Genomic DNA, 21,712 nt, shown 5'->3' on the forward strand with positions numbered 1-21,712 from the left:
AACAGCAGTGTGTGACTTCTTTTCTAGATTTCAATTTTCACTTAAAATCCGTATATAGGTTCACAATACACAGTTCACAGTGAAGGGTGGTCCTGCTGTCCACTGTCCAGCCCTCCGCTGACCCAGACAGTTTTTCCATAATTTTTCGATTCAGGGGCATGTGTTTCAGTGTGTAAATATGACAACAGATTCTATAGAGATGAATTAGAGAGCTGAGAAGGGAGCATGCTACATATTGGGAGGGTGTGACCCAGATATGGTTTTTAAATTAAAAAATTTATTAGTAGTACTTTAAATTCACATTTAAATCTAATATAGGGTAAAGTTACATATTTGAAGAAAAACTACAGATATATTCACACACTGTTTGCATCTGACTCCTTTTTTGGTTCTGTCAGTTTACCCCATATTGCCTTTATATATGAATTTAAAGTCAACTGACCTGCTTACACCTGGCACCTTGTGGTGTCTTTAAAGACTAGGTTCACTTACAGACAAAGTGCACCTATTCATTTTGCCCCATTGCCATAAGCTAAATCAATCTACTCTCCCCCTCCACTGAATTGATTTAGCTTACTCTCCCCCTCCAAACGGAATGGTGGGAAATAGAGCCACATAGAGGTCTAAACTGCAGTTAGTGCCAAGAGGTAAAAAATCACCAGAGGATCAAAGTTAGTATGCACCTGTGAAGGGGTAGGGTGGTATAGTTTAGATCAGAGAAAAGAGGGCAAAAAGGATAAGTGCAATTTGTCTGGAAGTGCAATTTGTCTGGAAGTGCAATTGTCCTTTAAGTACCTGTGTTGATATTAAGAGCTTAAAGGAGAACAACGAGGTGAGTGATTTTCACTCAACCTCATAGTTCGAGCCGACGTGTGACAATGAAACTGTCACACGTCGGCTCAATAGATCGGGAAGTGAGTGAACACATACTGTCGCTCACTCACTTCTCGATCATGTCCCTGCAGAGAGCCGTGACTGTCACTCATGGCTCCCTGCAGGGATTCCCCCCCTCCCCGCTCCAATACTCCAGCGCTTACTGGCAGAACGGACAGGGGAGTGGGCAGGTACAGCTGGTTCTGCCTCTAGATGGGCAGAGCCAGCTGTCAATCACGCAGCTTGGTGGATCCAGACAGTAATGTTGGGATCCGTCCCGCCTGCGGCGCTCTCAGTATACCGCGAGCTGTAGCTCGCAATATACTGAGCTTTGGGTCACGGGAGTGTTTTATGTAGAGAAATAATGACAGTATAAGCAATTAGTGTACAGAAGTCATGTTCTTAGAAGAGAACCCACAGAACAGAACAGGAAATGCATCACAGGAAACAAGTGCCATTGAGATGAATCATAGAGTTGCATATAAACTAAATATAACACTCATAACATCTCCCTCTTTTAATATTAATAAATGATCATTGTGAAATTTGGATGAATTCTTGTATTAACACATTTACAGGTTAAGTCTTTTAGGTGGTTGTGAATGTCTACCACTACGGGTGAAGACTGGCCCTCGTTGTATAGAGTTTCTTAGGCCTCTCAGAGGTTACTGGGCTCTTCTCACCACTTACTGGCATGCTCTACTCTTCACTCCCATCCGATATACCTGCTTGCCCCGGACTGTTAGTCTGTGGCATCATATCTGTACATTCCTTACTGCCAATGGGTGAGTTTGCCTTTGCATTACCAGGCGAGTCTGGCCTGTCAACTGGATAATGTGAATCAGGCTTTTCAGCCACATGCAGATCCACACGGTTGCGATGATAGAGAGTTCCGTCAATGTCCACAAGATAGGAGCGTGGTGCAACCTTTCGCAGACAAGTACCCATTCTCCAACGACTTGTTCGATCTCATACGGATTCATTACCCAATATTCAATTCAGGCAAATCTCTTGCAGATGTGTCATATTGTGCCTTGAACACTTGCCTTTTAAGTCGTAACTTTTCTGGTACCCCTTGTATCACAGGGGGTTCAAGTAGCTTGTTGGCTACAGGTAAGGAGGTCTTTAATCTTCGTGACATCAGTCTCTGTGCTGGGCTACTATCCATGCCCACAGTTGGAGTGTTCCTCCAATGTAAGATGGCCTTCCACTGGTCTTTACCATCACTTTGTGCTTTCTTGCATACATTTTTAACAATCTTCAACACAGATTCAGCTTTGCCGTTAGCCTGTGGATGATGTGGTGAGGAAGTTACATGCTCAAACTCACATTCAAAGGCAAATTTTCTGAATTGTAAGTGTAGCGGACCATTATTTATAGAGATATACTGTATGTAATACATATAAATACCATGTTATTAAGAGCCAAGCCGCTTTAAGACTATATGTTGCTACAGAGACTTGATTGGCTCAGCTCTCAGCAGGACTAAGGTGTTGTGGGAGTTGGAGTTTGAACACAGGAAGAGACAGTGGATGTTATGCTGCACTGAACTACCAGACCCAGGAGGCTTTGTGATCTGGAGGAGAACTCGGGCAGATAGGCAAGGGATTTGTCAGTGGCTGGATGTAGTGTGTTGTCTGCTAGCCATCTCAGGAGAGAGAGATAACCTGAGGTGTTTGCAGATGACCAGTGTTTGCTGAACAGTGTCTGTGATTGCAGTGTCTGTGACTGTCTGCTCTCCTGCTGAAAGATTCTTCTACAGTGTGGTAAGCGCTCCATGAGGGAATCCAGTGACTGCTGTATCAGAAAGAGACCCTGCCAGCCCTTTCCTGAGTGATTGGATTCTACAGAGACCTGCTACAAGCATCGCTACTGCTACCGTGTGGCACAGGCTGCTGCTGGAAACTGAAAGCTGTTGGCTGCAGAGGAGAAACCCCCTCTTTTCACCTACCAATGCTGGGAACTACAATCTAAGCTACAGGAGTGGTGAGAGGCCATTGGACACAGTGATATTGTGTTTAACCATCTTTATAAGCAGGACTTGGGCCCCACCGACTGCTAGCCTAGTTAAATACCACTCATCAGTCGGTTTAAGACCCGAGTCCGTTTGAACTGAGACTTTGCCTTCACAGTTTGCTGATAGAATTATATCAGTCAGTTCAGTGTTGTTTGCATATGCAGATAGGCAGCCATAGCTAAGATTTATCTGCATATTTAAAGTGCTCCTATTACTGTTTATTTGCCTTTATTGTACTTGTTCATTTATTTATATTATAGTATTATAGCATATTATTTGCTTAGTAAACACAAGGTGTGCTGGTGTGCTGTGGATCCATTATCTGAGGTCTAGGAGGGAGCGCTGCCTGCTGTCAGGATGGCAGAGCGGTGAGGGGGAGAGAAGCCGCGCCCGCAGCTGTCAGGATGGCCGAGCAGGGAGGAGATCGGAGCCACTGTCATCCTATCAGTTTCAGGATGACAGCGGCTCTGTGCGTGGTAGAGTGGGAGATCGGTAAATATCATTGATATTTACCGATCCTCCGCGTGAGAAGGACAAACACTGGAGCGATCGTCTGATCATCCAGTGTTTGTAAATAACTGGGGACACATAGTACTATGTGTCCCCAGTTATGAATGAACAGCATGTGATTTACATCACAGCCTGTTCATTCAAGATTTCACCAATGGGGAGAAGCACTCAGTACAGAGGCTCCTCCCCATTCAGAAACAGCTGATAAGTATTTGAATGAGAAAGCCTCTGTACTGAGAGCTTCCCATTCATTGAGTGCTGAGGCTGTAGAAAAAGAAATTGAGGATTTGGTGTCCTCAATTTCTTTTCTATTTTACAAGGGAAATGTCAGGGGTCTGTTTGGACCCCTAATATTTCCCGAAGCCCCCCAACAGTAAAAAATAAATAAATAAAAAAAAAATTAAAAAATATGAAAAAAATATAAACCAATTATTTTAAAAAAGTGAAAACTGCCCCCCTCCCCACCACACACATTATTAGTGCGAAGACTAAAAATTCATTTCAGATGAAATGAACGAAAACTAAAAAAGTTTTCATTTGTTTCATCAAACAAAACACATTTATATGCTATTTTGTATTCAGCCATTGGCGTGTTCTGGAGGCAGGGCGCATGACGTCATATAACACCGCACGTGTTGGGCGCCGCCATCTTGGTGTATATCTAGGTATACACCAAGATGGTGGGGCCAATATCGGCGTGTGAGGTCACCTGACGCCACGCATGCATGGCGTCATGTAACGTCATGCTCCCTGCCTCCAAGATGGTGGTACGCATTCACAGAACACGCTGGTGGCCAACATGGCCGCCGCACATTCTCAAACAAATTATTATTATGTGTCTAAATACATTTCTCGTATATTCGGACATATAGTAATTCATTAATTTACATGTAGCCCGGGGTCTGTGTTCTGTTTTTTATTTTTACTTTTCTAGATGCACTTACTTGAAAAAAGGGGTCTGCATGACATCCTGACACTTTATTTTTATAGACTCTATTGTAGTTTGACATTTATTGTTTACCTTCTGTTGTTTTATTTGATAAGAATACTTCTATTGTGCCTACAAGTTTAATACCTTTGAATAAAAGTTTTATTTTTATCATACTTTTTAATATGTTTCTTTGCGGCTTAACAAAATAGGATTCTTTAAATGGTGAGGATATTGGGGAAAATGGGTGTGGTTACAGGGGTGTGGCCACTAAAGGGTGTGGCCACTGAGGGGCGCTGTAAAGCTTTCTCACACAGGGCACCTAAAGGCTTAAGGCCGGCCCTGCTTGTGGTTCTTCAAGCTTGGCTGTTGCTTGGAGGCTGCATTATACTTTCAGTATGTTTATCCTGCTCCATAGCTCTCATGTTTGTCAGTAAGCTCTGCAGTACGACATATCTCAATTGCTGCTTGTAGGTTTAAATCATGTTCTCTCAAAAGGTGTCGGCGTGTACTTTCACTAGTGATACCTAGAACTATTTTGTCACGAATAAGTTAATCTCTAAGAGACCCATACTCACAGCTTTTTCTTAGCCGTGTGACAAAGTTATCTATTGTTTCACCTTCTTCTTGCTTGCAGCTGCCAAATATATATCTTTCATACATTACATTTTTAGAAGGTCTGAAAAAAGCTTCTAATGCATCCAGGATGGCTTTAGTGTCACTCTTCTGCTCCTCTGTGAGGTTCACATTATGCTTGTAAACATGAAGGCATTCACTGCCCATCACTCTCCTCAATGTAGCTGCTTGCACTGCTGCAGTCTTCTCATGTAATCCTGTGGCTAGGGAGTAATCCTCAAACTCAGCTCTGAAGTTATCCCAGTTACTGCTGCAATCCCCACTCACCCTCATTGTCTCAGGTAGTGGAATGCTGTGTGCAGCTGCCATGATGCTGCTTTCTTGCTTCCAAAGCTCAGCTTTCAGGACAGGACTGCAATTGCTACAGGAGGCAAAGTCAGCTCTAAGGCCTCTCACTGCAAGACTGGCAAGCTTTCAGCGTCCAATGAGTAGAAGCAGCACAGATTCAAGTACTTCTGACACCATGTTTTATGTGGAGAAATAATGACAGTATAAGCCATTAGTGTACAGAAGTCATGTTCTAAGAAGAGAACCCACAGAACAGGAAACGCATCACAGGAAACAAGTGCCAGAGATGAATTATAGAGTTGCATATAAACTAAACATAACACTCAAAACAGGGAGGACGCTAGTTTATGTCCTCCCGTGACCCTTAGGAGAACTAAGGGGAAAAACACTTACCCCATAGTTCTCCTTTAAGGTCCACTCTTTGTCATTCCACTGTCAATTGCCTAAACCTCTAATAATCGCTGATGCTTTAGCACTTTGTCAGTTGACTGGAAAAGGGCGACCAATAAACTGTATTTCCACTTTGCAGCCGAATATTTACATGCATAGCATAACTTAACTCCAGGAGAAAAATTATTAACCCTTGCAGTGGAGCTACCCCCACACTGCAAGGGTTAACTGCTTGTTTTGTCTAGGTTAGAAAAAAAAAAAAGGTTATAGTTACCTGAGCCATGCAGCCAGCTTGTATTTAGACCAGTCCTTCAAGCCTCTCTCCCCCTCCTCTGCAGCAGTCTAAGGTCCCATAAATCATCACGTTCTGTACACAGTGTTTAGAAACGCTTAGGAACATTCCATTGCTGCAGCATAGGAGAGAGGCTGGAGGGAGTGCTGCGACAGCTGGCTAGCTTGAAGCTTTAGGCGAGTATAACTTTGTTATTTTTTTAACATAGACAAAAATGAGCAGTTAACCCTTGCAATGTGGCTACCCCCACACTGCAAAGCTTAACTGTTTGTTTTTGTCTAGGTTAAAAAGAAAACGTAAAATTTGTTATTTTTTATTATTGGGATTTATATAGCGCCGACAATTTACACAGCACTTTACACATTCACATCAGTCCCTCTCCTCAAGGAGCTTACAATCTAAGGTCCCTATCTCACATGTATCAAATGTATCTCTTTTTGCTGGTCTTTTCTGAAAACTCAGAGACTGAACCATTTTACTTTGTTCTCCCTGTTTATGAAGTGGCTGGGTAATTGTGTTTGTCATAATTAACTCTGTGCCATGAACTGTACAGCCTGGTTTTAAGAGATAGGCCGCACAGGCACAAGGGTTCCGTTTGGACTCCAACCCATGTAGTTTCACTGTAAGTACAATATGGATAAGTTTACATATAGAGAAAAAATCTCCAGCTGATTTTTTTTCTTTTGAGTAGCGTAAGGAAGGGTTAGTATCACTTTCGGGTTTCTGTTGAAAGATGTCCCCTTACTCTTACTATCCCAGTTACTATGCAGGAAGTCAAGGTAAATTGAAGAGAGATGAGCTCATCCGCCTGCTTTCACTGTCCAGTCAAAGAGGTGGGTTTGGAAAGAGACCTGCAAGTGTTAATGAACTGTAGCAGAAACAAATTATTTCTCAGGCATAAACAGCTCGAGTATACCGATGTGGACAAATTTGTTGGTACCATTACACGAAAAAAGAACCCAATTGTAGTCTGAATTAACTTGAAACCTACAAAAGTAATTTGCATTCATCATAGTTTGCTCCATAATTCATAAAAATCAGACTTGGTTTTGATTCAACAGAATATTGTCAGTAATAAACAAATATAGAAGGCAGGCACAAGAAAATATTGGACCCCTAAACTAATATTTTGTTGTGCAATCTTTAGAGGCAATTACAGCAAATAAGCGATTAATGTAGCTCTCAGTGAGACTGGTATATGTAACTCATTTGGGTACCACATGCATGAGGAAACACATGACCTTTCACCAAAAAGATCGGTGGGAACAGCACATAAATGACACCAAAAAGCCTTCACTCCTCCTCCTTGGTCCTCCCTTGCCAACTCTCCCCCTACTGCACAAGAATCTCCGTCTGCATCCATTGCAACATCTGCGGCCTCAAGCGATAAGTATAGAAGTCTGACAAGAAATTTGAGAGGTCCACCTTACGGCACACCAAGCTGAGAAGAGGGTCAGCATGGGACCATGCAGACTAGGACCAAGGCTAGGCTTGAACCTCACCATAAGTCTCCTAACTGCATTCCCACCATCTCTAGAAGCAAGTGTCTCTTCCTTAGCTGCTGGAGTGAAAGAGTGGAAAAAATATTCAAACAATCACTCCCATGTGCAGTATCTTAATGTCAGCCTAGCAAACATTGTGGATTTACAGCTGCTCCCATTCCAGTTGGTGGAGTGTGCCCCCTTCAGCGACTTTGCAGGCTGCAGGTACCTAGCCCCCCATTTTTCTACTCAGAAGGCTATCCCTGCCCTCCATAAGCACGTGGAAGCTTATGTCTCGGTGTCACTAGATCATGTGTTCAGTTAATGGATCCACATGACCATGGACATGTGGTCCCGCAAGCATGGGTAGGAAAATTGTATCTCTTATATTGCTCACTGGTTACATTTGCTGATTGATCATAAATCATAAATTACAGGTCACAGGATCAGAGTCTTAGACCATGGGATATCCTGGAAGTCCAAGTGAGATGTGGGAAAAACAGCAAACAAATCCATCTGGCAGGATGTCCCTAAAGGGAGTTAAGGGACAAGTGATTCTGATGGTCCAAAATAAGCTGTAGCTAGCCGAGAGGTATGCATTGAGACAGTGGAAAGAAATTTACCTAGAATGTTTTGGAGCAAGACACAGAGAGGGGGAAAAACAATGTCCTGGTTAAGAAGGAGTTAGGAAACCAGCTTGGGAAGAAAGGAGGCCTAAGAGGTCAAGACAATCTTATGCCGGGTTAACACAAGGAAGGGTTTTTTACAGGATGGGGCCGCTAACTCGAAGACTTACCTTATGAAGGTGATAGCAACAAGAAAGGCAACATTGTAAGTAAGGGTAGACAGGGGATCATTCCTAATGGGTTTAAAAGGTGGCTTCTGAAGGGGGTGACAAAACCAGGCTGAGATACTGCAGTGTCACTTGGGCCTTCCAGGTGTGCTGTAGACTTTGCAACAGGAACACTTCCTAGCCTTTAAGAGTATAAGGATGACAGAATCCGCTAGGGCCCTGTCTCTCAGGACCTGGGCTTCAGCAGCTAAGTTGTTACAACCAGTGCCTGAGAAGCAGGATGGTGGACTGGTTCTGGACAGAAGATCTGCAATATATGGGAGGGCCACAGAGTCTGACAGGAGTTGGAGTATGTCAGAGTAATCCGTCCTCCAGAGCCAGCCTGGTACAATTAGGATCCCCAGAATACTCTCCATCTCGAGAGCAGACAAGGAAGGAGCTTCCAAGGGGAAAAGGCATAAATCAGGTTGAACTGAGAGGCTCCACTGTGAAGGCTCAGGAATCCCTGGTTCAGGTGACAAATATGTCCAGATTGTTGTTAAACCTGGACACCAGTAGGTCCATGTCTGGAGTCCCCCATCTGCAACAGAGGGCTTAAAGCAGAGACCATTTAACAGAATCCAGATTTTGAGGGCTGAGGAAGTCAATTCTGTGCCAATTTTGCACACTGGGAAAATGCACAGTGTTCAGGGCTGGAATGTTAAGTTTCACCCAAGCCATAACCAAGTCTGCTTCTCTTTAAGCTGCCCAACTTTTGGTGCCTCCCCCAGTAGTTGTGGACCACTGCTGTGGCATTGTCCAACTTAATCCTGGCCGGGTGGCACTAAAGTCAAGAGGTTCCGTTTAGAAGGGACAACCAAATTGCCCTGAGTTCCATTATATTGATTGGAAACCAAGCTTTCTCTGACAACCAGGTCCCCTGCACCAAGAGGGTATCCAAGACTCCTCCCCAGCAGGACATCTGTCATGAGCACCTTCTAGATCATCAGGAGAAATGATTTCCCCATTCCAGCACCGGATTGAAAATCTACCATGCCACGGTAAGTCAGTTTTTTTTGTGGATAGAGTGAATGTTGAGTTGCAACAGACTGAAGTGAAACTGGACATACTGTACTGCCTTGAAGGAGGCCACCATTAGCTCCAGAACATTCATGCAAAAGCGAACGGTTGGATGGCTACTGGAACGTACGGTCTGACCATGCATGGGAGCAGAGACAGCATCTTGTCTGAGGGAAAGGAAGACACTACAAGTGATAAGTGGGAGAAAACACTGTCTGTTGGACATTGGCAGAGTCTGGATTGACTGTTCCTTTATTAGGAGATTATGCAGGTATCCAATGTCCACGACTGGGACTCCCGATTTCTTTAGGAACCACCCCTTAGCAGGGGTCAAGAAAATGTACTGCATAGATAGAAATGGCATCCTTAAGCTTGGGGTCTCCTCTAGTACTGAACTATCAGAATCGAATGATGTACTATCCTCTTCCACCTCAGGAAGCACAGAAGCAGTACAAAATTCAGGGAATGATTGTGGGAGAGAGGATGAGGGGGCTCACTTGCAGCTCCTGCGGTCTTGGGCCTCTAAATGGGCTGAAACTTTCCCTATGTCAGACATTGTGGCTGAGTACTTCTTTTTAGAGAAACAGTAGGAGGGGCTCAGAAGGAGCTAGGGAGGCCTCTTAAATACCAGCTGCTGGCTATGACAGTAGCAGCTTACACTCCATAGCTAACCATATAGGGACCAGAATATCAGCTATCTGGACTCCCAATTGGGTAGAAGCCCTGACTTACCACAGTAGCTTGCAGTTCTCTCAGTCAGCCAAAGACGGATGTTAGGGACCAAGCCCCATTCAGATCTCCGCCCTCCCAGTGGGCTCATTTGCACAGGCTGGTGGGCCATGGCTCTGGACCTGTATTGCACCCTGTGGTTTATCCAGCGAAAAACAGAAACAACCCTATAAAGCATGGTCCAATGTGCTCCAATGGAGAAAAAATAAATATATAACTTTCTGATCTCTTAAGGCGTTTGGATATACTCTGGATCAACAATCTTTTGTGTTATTAGTCATAAATGCTAATAACAATTTATATTCTGTGCATCAAGGAATGCATCCAATCCTGTTTTTAAAAATGTGCACTGATGAAAGTGGAGCACTATACACATAAAAAAACTGCAACTTTAGTCAGGAGTCACACTCTGCTCCCACATGTCAAACCCTGTTATTGGATACAGTATTTTACATTAGAAGATGGAAAAATAATTTAATCAACCAAGGCAAGAAGCAAGAAACACAAAAACTTAAATTAAAATACTTTACATATTTAATATTTTATATTATGATTATAAATCTCTTTAGTTTATGTACAAATTACAAGATATTAAAAAAGAAAAACAATGCATTGGTAAATGCTTTCAAAAACAAAATCTAGTGTTTTTAGATCCAACACCCTGAAGAAGGCCTACATTGTAATGTCAGTTTAACAGTCGTAAGTGGCTAAGTCAGTCTAATGGCACGGGTATGTGCAGTACATGATAAGCAAAACTATTAATAAAAAATAATTCTGCAATCATATTCATTGGTAAGAAAGGATAGAACATATAAATGAGATTGCAGCCAGAGGTTAGAATGACCAGCACTAACATAACCCCCATATATGCCATCTGGGTCGCAGCATTGGGAGCAGAAGTAGGACTATACTTAGGTTTTAGACTCTATAGATTGTGCATCTAGACAGCAACATGGCCAACTAGGTAAATGTTGTCATAGAGATGCCCTACAAATTCTTCACTAATATTCTGAGCAGCACGCCGCGTGTTTCTGATAAATTCTCTCTTTGACATTTTGTTCTTCACATGAGGACTGGCGAGGTCGATGGAAAGCAGAATCAAAGAATAGCACAGGACATACACTGCATCTAAACAAAACACAGAGAAAAAAAATAAACAGGCTGACATTAATACAAAATTGGCAAAAAGAAAATATAACAAAGTCATGCTTGGGAAATCTCTAACTAACAAAAACACATACTTTCCTTAAATGCAGAAATGTTATGCTGCATTCTCCCCAAATGTGGACTCACATAGCACATTTGTGTTTAAATAAAAGTATATGCTAAAGCAATTGACCTAACCTAGTTTAATTTATTGTATTGTACTTTAGTTTAATTTAGGATGACATAGAGATATTTAAAAATCCACTGCAGATTTTGAAACCATTTTTAAAAATTGGCTTCATAGCTGCTATATTTTTTAAGACGGACAACCACATTATTAGAAACCCCAGGATGACTAGTTGGCCACCTCTGCTATCAAACTCACACGTAATGAAGCCGTGAATGATTCACAGTTGCATGGTTATCTGCTTGTCCAGACAATGTTTCCTGGAATGAGGTCTTGGTTCAGTTGTTATCCAATTTATCCTTCAAGAGCAACTAGGTTTAAAGTTACCCTATTACCAGTGGGTCACTTACAAAAAGGACTAACCTTGTAAAAGAAGTGGCACTATATTCACCTTTCTGAAGGCTTGGGTCATAAAACATTGCCAGTCAGATGGGTCGAATACCTGCTTCCATACAATGGTTCCTCTGCACAGTAGTAGCTGTTTCAAGACATGGGCTACCAAAAACAATCTTATAGTGCGTATTCCTTTACAGGGTGAGTTTTTTCTGGCAGAATCACTTTAAAGGGAATGTGTTGTCTTTTCAGGTTTTTTTTTTTAGGCAAACATGCAAAAGATATTTCCTTGATGTAAATAACTATCAACTATCAATATACTGTTTAATGTTTTTCTTTTACATGTGTACTTGGGAGCAGCAAGATTTGCTAAATAAATACTACTACTAGTACTACGACTAAGAACTGATAATTTATCTGAACAATTTTTAAGCAGAAAGTACACTGCCTGGTCAAAAAAAACAAAACGTCACACAATCAAATATTTTGTTGAACCACCTTTAGCTTTGAGTACTGTGTATTCTTTCGATAAGCTTATGTAATGTTACAACATTTATCATTTATTTCCATCTAGAGTTACATGAGTTTCCCCACGATCTTGTAGTGATGATGGGAGAGTCGGACCACAGTGTAAAGTCTTCTCAAGAACATCCCAAAGATTCTCAATTAGGTAAAGGTCTGGACTCTATGGTGGCCAATCCATGTGTGAAAATGATGTCTCATGCTCCCTGAACCATTCTTTCACAATCTGAGCCTAATGAGTCCTGGCAATGTCATCTTGGACTATGCCTGTGCCATCAAGGTAGAAAAATATCCCTTGATGGAAAAACCTGGTCATTTCGTATATTCAGGTAGGCAGATGACTTCATTATTTGGGCACGTTGCAGAACCTAGACTAATTATCCATTGGAAGGCTCAGATCTATTTGCTTAGCTAAATCCAGGTGGTGACCTTTTGCCAGGCAGAGTAGATTGACTGGACCAAGGACTTTGTGTATTCCCTAATGTAAAAATCTACACATTTAATATAATACAATTATAGTAGCAGGGTATCATTTAATGTGTAATAAAAATATAAAAGGACAATTAAGTGAAAAATGTGAAAGTCATCTAAAAAAATACTTTAAGATGAATTTGAATGCCTTTAATAGCGATTTATACTTAACAGAATGGCAAAATGAGGTGTGAACAGTTTGAATTGCCAAGGTTTGTGGCTATAAGTTGTTTGCAGCTCCCAGATCCGGGTTTTAAAAACATCACCTTTGGAATAATCAATAAGAGACAAGGCAAAGACCACCTTACAGCTTTGCTTTACAACATTATAATGCACTAAGGCATAGAATACTAATGAATACTCTGTTTCAGACATGTACAACTAGTCATTGATGAAGTGACAATTTTACTATTAGACCATGTGTCTAAGCCAAAAACAGGCCCTAATGGCATTTGTGGTATAAATATTAACTAATATGGCTAAAGTTCTGTGTCTTTAAGAGGGATTTTACATTCTTTTTAAAAATATATTAGCCCTACCCAATGGTAAGCCCTTCCAATTGCCCTTCCAGCAGGCCTAACTTTGATACCACAACTAAAAAGTAACATCATTAAATATTTTTCTTTGTATGGGCTACCCAAGCAATAGACCTAGATTGCAAAAAATTTCTACAAACGACAAGAGAAATACAAGGACACAAAGACAAGTGAATGCAAAAACATGCGGACGATGAGCAACATCGAAGAGAGCTGCTGTAACTCTTGCAGGATAACAGAAGGCCTTAATTTGTGGTATACATACAGTCTGGCAGTACCAGGAACATTGTGGCTTATACAATCAAAATTTCTAGACTTATGATACTCACACATTCACATAACGGATAAAGGAAAGCTTAAAATAGATGAATAAATGGTTGCCAAATCTGGCATAGTGACAGAAGATGATCTGTGGTATGTGCTTGTCTGTATATTACACTATTTTACAACTAATATTTTTTAAATATGACCTTTTGCTTACACCATGTGTTTTCACTTTTATTCTCAGCTATCTGCCTTCATCACTGATCTAAAACAAAGGCTAAAAAGGTCCCAAAAACATACTTGGTAAGCAAATACAACACAAACATAATAATAAATGCAGCTTTAGGCCTCATTCACACACAAATCGGCCTGCACATACAGCTCCGTGCTGCGTGCGGGGCCGTACCAAGTAGCTGTGATTAGAACGCAGCCCCCGTCCTTCTCTATGGGGCTACGCGGCCGTACGCCCCCTACGCTCACCTCATTTGCAGGTCCGTAGGGGTGCGGGTGATTGTATTCATACGCCGTGGAATGGAACATGTATGCGTCCGCGTAGCCCCATAGAGAAGGACGGGGGCTGCGTTCTAATCAAACGCAGCACCTGTCCTTCCCGGCAGCTACTTGGTACGGTCCCGCACGCAGCACTGAGCTGTACGTGCAGGCCGATTCGTGTGTGAATGGGGCCATAGCCTCTTATATGTATTCAGTACTGATTAGCTACACTGCAGACAGGGAGGTGAAGTGTGTGCATATGCTACCCAAAGACATATTCATCTTAGTGAAACATAATATCAGCCAAATCTCATACCACTGTTATTTTCAAAAGCTACATTTTTTTTTTTTACTTCTTTTTTTCTATTCATTTAGAATAGATTTTTTTTTTCTACAAACAACCATTTAATATATGACCAAATATTCCCAGAGCACTATGGGCTAGCTAAGAAGACACCACAGAAGTAATACTTTTCATGCAGGCTGGATCTTGCTGACATCTGGTCATCGGATAAGGGATGAGCCACTGCGTCAAACTATTTTATACATTTCAGCTGAAGTAATTGTGCCCTGTAAAACAGGCTTTTTTTTTCAGCAGGTAAGTAGAAAATATAAAAAGGAGCCTCTACTTCTACATGCTGGCTCAAAACGGAGAACTGAAAATATGTATATGCTATATTAAATATTTACCTCACTAGAACAAAATTAATATTTTAAATTCTATATTTTTAGTCCAGACCATATTAAGTAAACAAAATTAAATATGTACAAACCCACTGTGCATTCCCTTTAAAAGCAGAATACTATATTAGGTGTTCCCTGTATCATGACCGCATTTGAAGCTTATTTTAACTGCTTAACTGATGGGTAAAAACTAAAAGCTGGCCATAAACTACTGTATTTTTTTTGTTCAACCCACGGCTGAACGAAAACATAATACAGATTCCTCTATCAATGCTTACGAGTGTTGATTAAGGAATCCCTGCTGTTTCCTTTGCATTCTGACAGTAGCTGCTGGCCACTGTCGGAATACCCAAAAGAGTCGGCAGCTCATTGATTTTCTGACCGACTCCATCGATCCGCAAATTTCTCATAATGTATGGCCAGCTTAAGAATTTAGATTTACTTGGGTAGGAAGGGGGAACACACGATTAGATTAATTTAATTAAATTATGATTTAGGTAGAACATTGGTGATTTTTTTTGTATATGGTAGGGAAGGGCTAGACTAAGTATGTGTCTACATTGGGGGGAATCCATCCACTTTATATATCATGTTGACTATTATCCCCAGGAACAGGAGAGAAAGTAAAGGGGCATCCAAACTTTTTTATGGTTTTTATCTAAACAGTATAACAGTATTATCTTCTAAATGGAAAATCAGTTCCATTAAAAGTTCAGCTTACTTTCTGTCCTGTCTCCAAGAGAGGAGGTATTCCTAAAGGCAGGGCTCGACAAATCCCAGGCACCAGGTCACCATGGCGACTAAAAATTGCATCCTGGTGCCTGGGCTTTTGTCAGCCCGTTCACGGTCCCCCGCCGCTGGCTCTGCCACCACAATCAGCTCTGCTCTCCTGACCTTCTTGCTGAGTGCTGGCTGCAGCATTCTCTGTTCCCTTCAATCACCGCTGCTCTCCCCACCTGTGTCGGCAGCGGGGATGGGACAGCTCCAGCCGGTGCATAGCGGGTAGGAGAGATCGCTCTCAGCCGCTGTGCCCCCACCCCCGCTGCACCTCTGCCTTCCAGCTGCTCCCCTTCCCCTGCTTCCCATTCAGCGGCTCCCAGACCCTGGATGGGACACTTGTCGCGGGCGCTAGAAAGCCAGCGGTAAATGTCCTATCCAGCGGCTAGGGGCATTAGCTAGCCTGCTATTGGTTATTTTAAATTGCACTAGCCAATAGCAGGCTGGCTTTTGCACCTGCCCACTGTCATCTCCTTCAGGTCCCTCCTCTGCAGATTGACAGCAGAGAATGGGTGGGTGCAATAGCCAGCCTGCTGTAGGCTATTGCAATTTGAAGTAGCCAATAGCAGGCTGGATATATCTCCCAGCCACTGCCTGCCTTGTGTTTATACTCAGCTGCCTCAGCAGGCAGCTGTCATTCCCCAGTGAAGTGAAAAGGTGACACTTGGGTACTAATAGACCCTAATGTCCACTTAAAGAGAGCCTGCCAACACCAAAGTGTTATTACATAGGAGGCTTGTGAGCCTCCCAATGTGATAGCAATGAAGTAAAAAAAAAAAAAAAGTTAAATAAACTAAAGTAAAAAATACCCAAAAAATAAAAGTACCATGAATGTATTTAAGAAAAAAAAAAAACTTTTAGGCAGGGCTTGACAAGTTTTCTGTGAATCTAGGAGCCAGCAAAAAAGGGACACAGATAGCATTAAAAACATTGCAGAGGTCATGACCGTTCCCCCTCCTATCCAAAAATAATGCTTTCGTTAAGAGTTTTACTTTAGTTTTCCTAAGATCTTGGGCATGTATTTGTTAACAAGGTAAAACTGCAGAAAAAGTACAATATCAGTAAGGCTGGGTTCACACCTGGGCGTTTTTCAGCGCTTTTCGAAGCGCTGAAAAAACGCTCAAACAGTGAAATCCCATACTTCCCTATGGGCATGGTTCCCACCTGGGCGTATTTCAGCCTGTGGAAACGCGCTCAAAAACGCCCAAACAAGTACAGGAGCTTCTTTGGGGCGTTTTTCCGCACGTTTCCATTGGTATTCCTGTGTGAACACAGCTGCTTTTATTGGCTTTCCAGGAAAGGGGTGGGCAGCTCCGACCCTCTATCTGTTGTGGAACTACAAGTCCCATGAGGCACTGCAAGACTGACAGTTGCGGACATGACTCCCAGATGCAGAGGCATGTTGGGGTTTTTAATTAAAGCAGGAACCCAGCAGGTCTACCTATTACAGGCTGCCTGTAAAAAAACTATAGGTGGGTGGATACAAGACCAGTCCCCCAGCACAAGAAGAGAGAGCAGAAGTGACTGGTCTCTATTACAAAACATTGCTAGACAGAGGCAAAGTACAGAGTTTGCTTGCTGGATTACTGCACAGATCTTGGAGAAAGGCACAAAATATGTCATGATCCAAGAAGGAACACACATGAATGTCTGCTTTGCAATTTCTTTGGGACCTTAAACATTGTTTTTTTTTAGCGCATTGAAAATCTGGGGCCAAATAAAATTCAAATTCTCATTTGGTAAACAGACCTGCAGTTTGAATATTAGTATTGTAAAGGACTGTAATGCAAGTGTAATCTGAAAACCTTTTCCAAAAACACTTTGGAACTAATACTTGCTGCTCTTTTCTCCTTACCAGGGCTAAGGCCAACGTCTCGCGCTAGAGAGGAATTGCAAGCACAAAATCGGTGAGAAAACTTAGTGATGAGTGTTTCCAAGTATTCCCCACGTTCCTCTGGTGCATGTATATGTCGAAAAAAGTCTCTCAGTGCATTTGGTAGAAACTGATTGCTGAAGTTGTGCAGAGTAACTAAATCATCCAATACATCCCGCCTATATAAAAGGAAAAAAACAAAAACAAAAATGTACAAGTCACAGGTCAGAAATACAAGAAAGCATATTAGGTGGTCAGTCAACCCCTCACAAGATATTTCAGTCTTCTGTGAATATACATTATCTCAATTACTCTGCTGGACTTTTTGATTGATTAAATATGTAGCAAAAGTGGGCGCGGCTGTCGATGTTGGTTGACGAGTGAGACAGCTCCGCGGCTCCCTCGGACAAATACCGCAATAGCACGGAGCTAACTACTCCCCATCAGCCGAAAACATCTCTAAACTTCTGCGGACTATCCACGGCATTGACCATGGCTCAATCCGGACAGCGCAGACAGCAAAAACACCATCTCTAAAAGGGAAACCGATTGCCGAGGCCCTAGCTCGCGCCACGGCCAAGATGGCGGCCCCATCTACCTCACGAGCAGCGCTTTCACAGCCTGTCTCTGCCTCCAGTAGTGACATGGAAGAAGAGGGCCATGATAGCCCCCGTCAACAGAAGCGATCCCACAGCAACCTACTTCATCAATTTGACGCCATGCTGCAAAAGGCGTTACAAACGACCTCCAAGCAGATCACGGACCGGCTCCTGAAGGAAACTCGGGAAATAGGGCACCGCACGGCAGCTCTGGAGGACAGATGCGACGATATCTCGCATGACTTAGCAGACCAGGGGAAGGAACTGGATACCCTTCGCGAGGATAACAAAGTTCTCCTGACGAAGCTTGAGGACATTGAGAATAGATCTCGCAGGTCTAACCTGCGCATTAGAGGCCTGCCGGAGCACATCACAGATCTGTTCGCCACGGCCCGTGCTCTTTTTCAAGAGTTGGCGCCGGAAATCCCCGTCGATCGGCTTGAAATAGACCGTATCCACCGCACGCTGACCCGAAGAAGAGTAGATGGACCGCCGCGTGACATACTGGTGAGGCTCCATTTATTCCGCACTAAGGAAGCACTGCTGGCTGCGGCTAGAAACAAGGCCTCGCAGGCCCCGCTAGTATTCCAGGGCAACGAATACCAGCTTTTCACCGACCTGGCCCCTTCCACCATATCCAAGCGGAGAGCCCTAAAGCCATGCCTGGAAGTACTCACTAAATGCCACATCCCTTACAAATGGGGATATCCCTTCCGCTTATTGTTCTCCTACGGTGGCCAACATCACTCCTGCTGCACCCTTGAGGAATATGTAGCAAAAGTGGATTATTGCCTTTGAACATGTAACATACCAAAAGGAGAAGGCTTGATAGTAAATTCTCCTGGGTTTGGTCCTCATGGCTAAACTTTAGATACCAGTAGCTACTACTTTTTGGTTGTGTTCCTTTAGTAATCTCAATGTGCTTACAATATGTTTACCATTGCCACTGCATCCTCTGCTTATGTGGGTATCCAGTACCATTTATATGTCTACCGTGGTGATTTTACAACTGTATTAGTGTATTCTAGTTACTATTTCTGGTCCTCATGTCGGGACGTGCTTGTTCGACACTTGGTGATGTTTTGGTTTCTGTAGGTCTTTATATGTTATTAAATGTTTATGGTTGCGGTTTGTTTACAAAACTGTTTAATAAAAACTAGGGATGCACCGATACCAAGTGCCGTACACAGTACAAGTACAGGTACGTTTCCAGCTCCAAGACTAGAGTAGAGAAAAATCCAAAAGTTAGGAGGCAGCTGTCATTTGTAAGGAACATACGGAGCTCCTGGGATTTGTACATCTCTGTTTTATGTATGATTTTGTTTTTATAAATATAAATAAAGGGATGCACCGATACCAGTTTTGAAAGTACAAGTATTGATACTTGCCAGGTACTTACAATTACTGATACATTTTTCTTTATTGCCATGTGACAGTTTTTCTAAAACAATACAGACTAATGATTTCAGGACAGTGGTGAAGAGCCAGAGCCAGGCCCCAGCTGTAACCCTTCGTGTAGTTTTCGTGAAAATGCCAAGTATCGGCACTGGTATCTGAACTGGTATCGGTACACCCCTAATAAAAATGATCTGATTTGAAGAAAAAAAATGTGTAAAAAAAGTGAGATTCCCCTGCAGCAGGGCAGCTAGGTAAGAGATGAGGGAGGAAACTAAAGTGGGGAGATCCCCTTAAAAAATATAAGCAGCAGGTTAGTAATTCAGCTCTTTAGCATGTGCCAAAACTGAAATATCAGTTTTGCGTGCACTTGGCCTCTAATATATTTTCAATACTACATACAGATACCGCAAACAGCGACAAAAAAAAAAATCTAATTTACTATAATACACCAAGAGCAATCTTGAACTGGATCCAGCAGCATTTTGAATCCAATATATTTGCTTTACCATTTCATTTTTCTCTTTACCTTTCATCAAGATATATCCTCAGTTTCTTCCAGTTAAGTGTTCTGGTATAAAATATATATCTTGCTATTTCTTTTGGTGAATCATCTAGGATACCTCTAGATAAAAAATACTCAATGCCCTAAAAGAGAAACAAAAAGAAACAAAAAAAGAGAAGAATAGGACTTAAGGCATGCATGAGTAAGCAATAAAATGAAAAACTTCCATTCAAATTAGCTAAAGCAGAGTTATAATAATAGTTGGGTAAGTTGTCGATCCTTTTGTATTATACTGTATACAAATGATCCTCTACAAAAACAAAAATGACTTCTGGGTAACTGGTGCAAATTTGTGGCAAAACATGCTGTCAAGTGTAAAGTTCAGAGACCTATGGGTGCCCGCATATTGATAACACATTTCCAGCACTCAAAATCCTCCAAAATAAAAAAATCATTTTTTGAGTGCTGGAAAGGCATTATCCTTGTGGAAACATTATCTTTGAGGAAGGACTTCTGTTCACCAAATGAAGGATAAAAGGAGATTTAATAGGGGAGAGCTGTGAACTTTTGTGTGACTCTCTTGGGTGCCTGCACATACCTGCAGCAATCTCTAAGCCCTTTAATTATGGTTAAATGGCAGCTCATTCTAGAAGGCCAATCTCTGGCACTTCCTGGTAGTGATGAATCTTGCATGCCCTTTCCTGCCTTCTGCACATTCCTACTGCCTAATAAGGCAGCCCATAATGGTGATAGGCCACTAGGAGTGTATGGAAGAACGTAAGGCTGTGAGGCTGCAACTAACGATTATTTTCATAATTGTTCTCCTTACCATCTTGTCTTGGATTGTATTGTAATTTTAATGTCTTCCTTATATTGTAAAGCGCTGCACAAACTGTATAAATCCGATATAACAATAAATTAGTTGGCTGATTATTTTTTCAAATAATCGGATTAAAAAAAACCAAAAACATCTTTTATTAAAAATAAAATACACAAATGTAGTGTAACAAACAAAGTTTACTTAAGAATAAAACTGCATGCACAATTTTTTGCAATCGCACCACACTGGATCGAACGTCATTGCGGTACCACGTGTTCTAGTGTGGGCGATCGCACTGCGGGCTGGAGGCGCGTTAGACATTTTAATAAGTTTGATGGATTTAAAATAATCTGAATTAAAGGCTCCAAGCCAATATAAAAGAACGAAACTTTTATTTTAAATAACACACCAAAATTGGACAAAAAATACAATTATATATAAAATAATATAAAGGCACGATCATCAGAGTTAAGGTGACATTAGTAGTCTATTAGACCCCCAGTGTCAACTTTCCACTTCAATAGCTTTAGCTGGGCAATCTAAATACAGCAGACAATGGCTGGGAACTATAGCCAGCCTGCTATTGCCTATTTCAAATTGCAATTGCAGGTGGGCTATTGCACCCCTCCACTGTCTGTTGTCAATCAGCAGAGGACGGACCTAAAGAAGAAAGTTTAGAGGAAGAGGGGGCACACGGAGAGGCGGGCAGTGGCTGGCCATGAGGGGTAGGGGGGGGGGGCACAGGGGCATTGCAGTCACAGGCTGCAGCGATCTGTGCCCCCTCCTCGCTGTCTCTGTTGTTGTAGGCCTACATTGGCTTTTTTGTTGCGCTAAGTCATACAAATGCAATTTGTTAATTCAATGAAAACCAGTGGCTAACTTTTCTGACTCTCTCTAGTTTTGTCAAAAGTAGTATATATTCCGTGACCACTGAATATAATCTGCATTTTTATATATAAAATCTTGGCCACTTTGTACCTTTTGTAAAAATTGGACACTACAAAAGGTAGCCCAAAGTCACCTCTATCCTCAAAACTACAGTTTTTTCTTCTTTTGTTTTTAGATAGATTGTTTGGCATTGTACAGCGAGTAAGAAGCCCCATCCTTATTTC

The 21,712-nt window shown here is 42.1% G+C and overlaps 1 protein-coding gene across 1 annotated transcript in view; it reads right to left on the minus strand.

Annotated features, from left to right (window-relative positions):
- Positions 1 to 10,507: 10,507 nt before the first annotated feature.
- Positions 10,508 to 21,712, minus strand: part of FBXO8 (F-box protein 8) — a 52,028-nt gene continuing 40,823 nt past the window's right edge. Inside the window, exons 5-7 of the mRNA XM_018566520.1 lie at positions 19,805 to 19,923; positions 17,264 to 17,460; positions 10,508 to 11,124 (exon numbers count right to left, since the gene is read on the minus strand). Of these exons, the coding sequence (XP_018422022.1) occupies positions 10,937 to 11,124; positions 17,264 to 17,460; positions 19,805 to 19,923 (504 nt within the window). The 3' untranslated portion in view covers positions 10,508 to 10,936. The remainder of the gene's footprint in view (positions 11,125 to 17,263; positions 17,461 to 19,804; positions 19,924 to 21,712) is intronic.

This window comes from Nanorana parkeri, unplaced genomic scaffold, assembly GCF_000935625.1.
Source record: "Nanorana parkeri isolate BGI_ZX_2015 unplaced genomic scaffold, ASM93562v1 scaffold956, whole genome shotgun sequence".
NCBI lineage: Eukaryota > Metazoa > Chordata > Amphibia > Anura > Dicroglossidae > Nanorana > Nanorana parkeri.